At 33.8% G+C, this 6,000-nt stretch overlaps 1 protein-coding gene across 1 annotated transcript in view; it reads left to right on the top strand.

The window, feature by feature from the left end:
* Positions 1-6,000, top strand: part of ENPP3 (ectonucleotide pyrophosphatase/phosphodiesterase 3) — a 144,114-nt gene that overhangs the window by 88,381 nt on the left and 49,733 nt on the right. The window contains exons 14-16 of the mRNA XM_069077389.1: positions 1,777-1,905; positions 2,611-2,642; positions 5,844-5,971. Coding sequence (XP_068933490.1) covers positions 1,777-1,905; positions 2,611-2,642; positions 5,844-5,971 — 289 coding nt within the window. The remainder of the gene's footprint in view (positions 1-1,776; positions 1,906-2,610; positions 2,643-5,843; positions 5,972-6,000) is intronic.

The raw sequence follows: 6,000 nt of genomic DNA, 5'->3' as shown, positions 1-6,000 counted from the left end.
CACACACACACACACACACACACACACACACACACACACACACACACTGATAGTCCTTTTTCCAATGTTTGATTGGGAATTAAATAGTTTGGATTCATATGGTGACACCTTTTGTTGGAGAGTGGGCCCAACTGATATTTGTTTTGCAGATCTATCCAGAGATCAGACAGGTAATTTCTTCCATGTTTCTCTGGATAGATCTAGGTCATGCATCTATTCAGAGCCTATCTTGGCATAGGATGTGAGGTACTGGTCTAAATTTAATTTCTTCTGTGCTAATGTACAGTTTTCCTGCAAGTTTTTATAAAACAGTGAGGCCTTATCCCAATAGCAAGGATCTTTATTTTTATCAAACACTTGGCTATTAGGTTCATTTGCTTAATTTATTCCATTGATCAACTTCTCTATTTTTACATCTGTACAAGATTTTTTTTTTGAGAATTGCTATTTTCTGTAACTGCTAGGTCCCCTTCATTTCCACTTGTTTCATGATTTCCTCTGAGATTCTTAACTTTTTTTTTCTCCATGTGAATTTTGTTATTATTTGTTATACCTCTATAAAATAATCAATTACTATGGTATTGAATAAGTAAATTAAGTAGTATTGTCATTTTTGCTATGGTGACTAATCCTACCCATGAGCCTTTGCTATTTCTCTAATTATTTAGATTTGTCTTTATTTCTATAACATGTTTTGTAGTTGTATTTATATAGCTCTTGTGTATATCTTGGTTAGTAGACTCCAAAGTTACTTTAAATGGAATTTCTCTTTCTATCTCTTCCTGCTAGTTTTTATTGGTACTTGCTGGTTAATTATTTCAATTCATTTTTTAGTTTTAGTTTTTCTAGGTTTCTTTAAATACACCATCATATCTGCAAAATGTGATGATTTTGTTTCTTTTTTACATATATATATATCCTTAGTTTCTTTTTTTTTTAGTCTTATTGCTATATCCAGAATTTCTAGTATAAGCTGAAATATAGGTGGTAATAAATGACATCCTGATCTCACCCCTGATTTCATTGGAAAGGATTCCAGTTATCCTCATTACATAAAACATAAGCTCTTAGTTTTAGATATAAACCAGTTGTCATGTTAAAGGCAGGTACACTTTTAAAATAAATAGACAACTTCTCAAAATTGAGCACTTAGTATTTGCCTGGTACTGTCCTAGATTCTTGGGATAAAAGAACAAAACAAAATAGTTCCTGCCCTCAAGGAACTTTCTCTCTCTCTCTCTCTCTTCCTTTTTCCCATTGGGAAAAAAAAAGAAGCCTTTCAAAGTTGTTTGTTTTTATAATGTTGCTATTATATAAATTGTTCTGGTTTTGCTCACTTCATTTAGCACTAGTTCTTTGAAACCATACCTTTCATCATTCCTTATAATGCACTAGCATGCTATTAATTTACATACCATAATTCATTTAGCTGATTCTCAGGTGATGGACATCCCTTTACTTTCTAGTTCTTTGCTACTACAAAAAGAGTTGTGATAGATATTTTTGTACATATGAATCCTTTTTCTTTTCCTTTGATTTCTCTGGAGTACAGGCCTGTGTCAAAAGGTACATACACTTCATTAACTTTCAGGGATATTATTCTAAAATACTTTACAGAGTGGGTGAACTAGCTCATGAAGGAGTTTATATTTCCCCAGGGGAAAATTATATATACATGGATAAGTAAGTGTAACATACATGCAAGATAATTACAGATGTGATTAATATTGTTTAATTTAATAAGAACTTGGTTAAATTGTATGTATTTTTTTTCAGGAATGGAACAGACATACTGTGATAAATTGGAATATATGACTGATTACTTTCCAGAAATAACCTTTTACATGTATGAAGGGCCTGCCCCTCGCATCCGGTCTCAAAATATCCCAACAGACTATTTTACTTGTAAGTGTTGACCAGTTTCTATAAATGACCATGGGAGCCAGGAGGCATAGACAGTCAGAATCAAATACTTGGAGGGTAACTGAGAGATTATCTGTCTCATCTCCTACACATGTCAGGAAATAACGGTTTCTTGAAGGCAGTAGCTATTTTGTTTTTCACTTGGTCTGCTCTGTATTTAACACAGTTCCCAGTGCTGTCTCTTAAGTCTGCTAGAAGTGAAACTATAGTATGTGCTTGTTAAATTGAAAGGAATGGAACTTTGAAGGAGGATCACACAACGTCAGATCAGAATCTCCTATTTTTATGAACTTTGAAAGACATTTTGAAAGAAAGACATTTCATAATCTCACATGATAGACCCTGCTGTTAAATTAAAATTTACCCTACTCCATGCCAAGGCCCTAAAGAGTTTTTGAATTAAAAATCAACTAAAACATTAACCCTAACTTTTGAGTTAATTTTTGTCAATGAGTTAATGAATCATCTGCAAAATATGATAATTTTGTTTCTCTTTTACCTATATATATTTCCTTAGTTTCTTTTTTTAGTCGTATTGCTATATCTAGAATTTCTAGTATTAAGTGAAATATAGATGGTAATAAATGATATCTCATCAATGAATATATGACTGAGGCCCCTATGTAAATATTTCTTATTTTTAATAATTAGAAATTAAAAACAATATTTTTTTTCCTCTTGAAACAGTTGATTCTGAAGGAATTGTTGGAAACCTCAGTGTAAGTACTAATTATTTTCTTGGGTTTATTCTTTTTTTTGGTTTCATTTTGTTTTGTTTTTAGTTGGTGCTTAGATCCTGAATTGCTAGCAACTTACTCTCTACATGTTCCTAAGTCCGAATCTCTCACCATTTCCTTCATTTTTCCTACCAATACTCTTCTGCACACATTTGAGACTTTATAACCTGGTAGCTTTCATCCCAGAGAGTATTTCACTTTGGTAATAAGAAAATAGGAAGAAAATGTTTTAGGCAAAGGTGGACTTTGCCACCATTGGTGACTTCTATTTAGCTATTAAGGTCTCCAATTTGTGCCCTTTAAGAAAGAATCTTCTAGTATATTAATCCTCAATTATCTTTACTTCTCACCTTCTTCAGAGTTAAAAAAAATGGCCACTTATTTCAGGCTCCCTTAGCTCAATGGAAACAGGACATCAGAGATCTTTGTAGATCCCGGTACAGTTCAGAAAAATCACTTCATACCAGTTGTTGACTGTACTTGATTAACATACCTCTATTTAAAAGTAGAATGAAAAAGCATTGTAGGGATAGTATTTTTAAAATAATTTAAAAAATTTTATTGCCAATTTGATAAAGCATTAGCCTTTATGGAAGAATTTGTTGAGGGCTGGAAATCATTCACTTTCCATACAAACCATCTAAAATTCTTAGTAGATGTTGACGTGGTAGGATAGTTGGTATGGCCTAACCCTATCTAGATGTGACAGTCAAGGTCTAGGGCTGGTTTCAGAAATTCGAGAGGATGTGGTCCTCCCCTCCACCCCAACCTCACACACACACACACACACACACACACACACACACACACAGTATTCTAACATAGATATGCAGGTTTCTGGAATGCAGAACTTCAAATGAGGGCAGTTAGGCTGTATATTGAATAGAGTGCCTAGAGTTAGGAAGACCTGAGTTTAAATTCAGTCTCACATATTCCCGAGATGTCTGATATGGGGCATGTCACTTAACCTGTTTGCCTCAGTTTCCTTAACTGTAAAATGGGGCTAATAGTAGCACCTACCTTCCGGGGTTGTTCTGAGGATTAAATGAGATAATAACTGTAAACTGCTCAGTACAGTCTCTGGCACGTAGTAAACACTATATAAATTTCAGTTATTGTTATTATTTAGTTTTGGCAGTTAGGTGGCACAGTGAATAGAGTGCCAAGTCTGGAGTTGGATAGACCTGAGCTCACATCTGGCCTTAGACACAACTAACTATGTGACCTTGGGCAATTGACTTAAACTGGTTTACCTTAGTTTCTTCATCTATAAAATGAGCTTAAGAAGAAAATGGCAAACCACTCCAGTATTTTTGCCAAAAAACAAAAACAAATGGGATCATGACAAGTTTGACATAATTGAAATGACAACAACAATGACAGGTAGTGGTAGTGGTTGTGATTGGGGTACTGATAGTGGTAGTGGTGGTGGTGATGGTAGTAGCTATAGATAGATGGTACAGTGAGTTCTCTGGTTCTGGACTCAGGAAGATCTGAGTTCAAATCTGGCCTCGGATACTTGCTGAGTTTCTGTGACCCTGGACAAATTATTTAACTACTATTTGCCTCAGTTTCTTCTTTTGTAAAATGGGACTAATAACAGTAATAAACTTCCAAGCCTGTTGTGTGAATAAAATGAGATTGTACTTGTAAAATACTTTGCAAACCTTAAGGTGCTATATGAATGTTAATTATTATCATTAAAATAGATATTCGTTGCTAGAATAGACTAGAGAATTCAGCTCTATGATGAATCTAGTAGAGTCTAACTGAAAGACTAGTGGGTCTGGGTTTTCTTTATCAACACTAATTAAATACAACTCTGTCTTTAACCACATGGCTTCTTGGAACAGCTGTGACCCATGCCACAGGAATTTAAGTTTCCTAGTTCTGAGACTTTTGCTCTGGCCCTAGACCATCTCTGTGGGCTTAAAGGGGTAAAAGAGACCACTCTAAAGCAGAAGCACACTTCCCTCCATCTCTTTTTCTTTTTAGACCTTTGTAATGAATGGGAGACTGTTTTTGTCTATAAATGAATATATGAGTGTGTTTTCACATACATTTATACACAAACACAATTTTGGTACCTATCAACTTTTCTTAATAAAAAGATAGGGTTGAGTTAAAGAATGAATGAGAAATTCAATTAAAAAGGAAATAAAATATAAACTATCATTTAAGAAAAACATTCTTTTTGTCTATTCTTGTCTATATTTTGTCCATATTTTTGTCTATTCTTTTTGTCCATATACTACTACTTGTAAAGGACTTGTACTTAATAGGTCGCCAGGTGTAAAAACTTTCCTGACAGCTTAGAAAAAACAAAAATAATCAGTCAAAATGTTAATAACATTTAAAAATAGTGAGTCACCTATCTATCTCTATATCTTATATATAGAAACCTATTTTTTCAAACATTAAATGAAAAGGAAATTACATTTTACTAGACAATAAATATTTATTTACTAAGAGATTGTATACACACATATTTTTATATCTATCTATCAATAGATAGATAAGCTCCTTGAGGGCAGGGACTTCTTTTGTCTTTGGATTACAAGAGTCTCTCAAAGTGTCCATCCCATAATAGGATCTTAGTAAGTACATGTAGAATTGCAAAATGATCCATATTATCTTGTTTGGTCTTCACAGTAGCCCTATAGCAACCTGAGAATGGCTTATCTCTTATATTTTGTTACATGAGACTACATTATCTTCATTCCAAGAAGTACAGGAACATATTTTCAGGGAACAAGAAATGTCTGTGTGCTATGAGTTTCAGGAGGAAATGTGTTTTTACAAGCATTTGCCACACACTAAACAAACATCAACAAATATGGACATTTCATTGGTGCTCTTTTTCTTTCATAGACATTTCCCTTCACTTTCTCTAACACTGTCCTCTGTCCTAAACAAAAAGATAATGAAAGTTTCCCTCTGCTCCCATGTCACAAAACACATATGGACAAGCAAAATAAATTCACATGTCAGTCATGTTCAGAATAGCTGTCTCTTTCTGCACCTCTAATCCATCATTTCTCTGTTAAGTGATGAGATATATGGTTCATCAAAAGTGCTCTGGAGTCCTAATTGTTCAATGCATTGATCATAGTTCTTAGACCTTTTTAAATAGTTTTCATTATATAAATTGTTTTCATGAGGAAATCTTTATCTGTTTTTCAGTGTCGAAAAGCAGTTCAGCATTTTAAGCCCTACCTGACTCCTGACTTGCCCAAACGACTTCATTATGCTAAAAATGTTAGAATTGACAAAGTTCACCTTCTTGTAGATCAGCAGTGGCTGGCAGTAAGGTTTGTATGGTTATTTATCTATTTCCTAA

The sequence above is a fragment of the Petaurus breviceps genome, unplaced genomic scaffold (assembly GCF_028583685.1).
Source record: "Petaurus breviceps papuanus isolate PSGF00001 unplaced genomic scaffold, PetGlider_PUasm1.0 90977, whole genome shotgun sequence".
Lineage (NCBI taxonomy): Eukaryota > Metazoa > Chordata > Mammalia > Diprotodontia > Petauridae > Petaurus > Petaurus breviceps.
The sequence above is the reverse complement of the archived record's forward strand: the minus strand, read 5'-3'. Positions and strand labels throughout refer to the sequence as shown.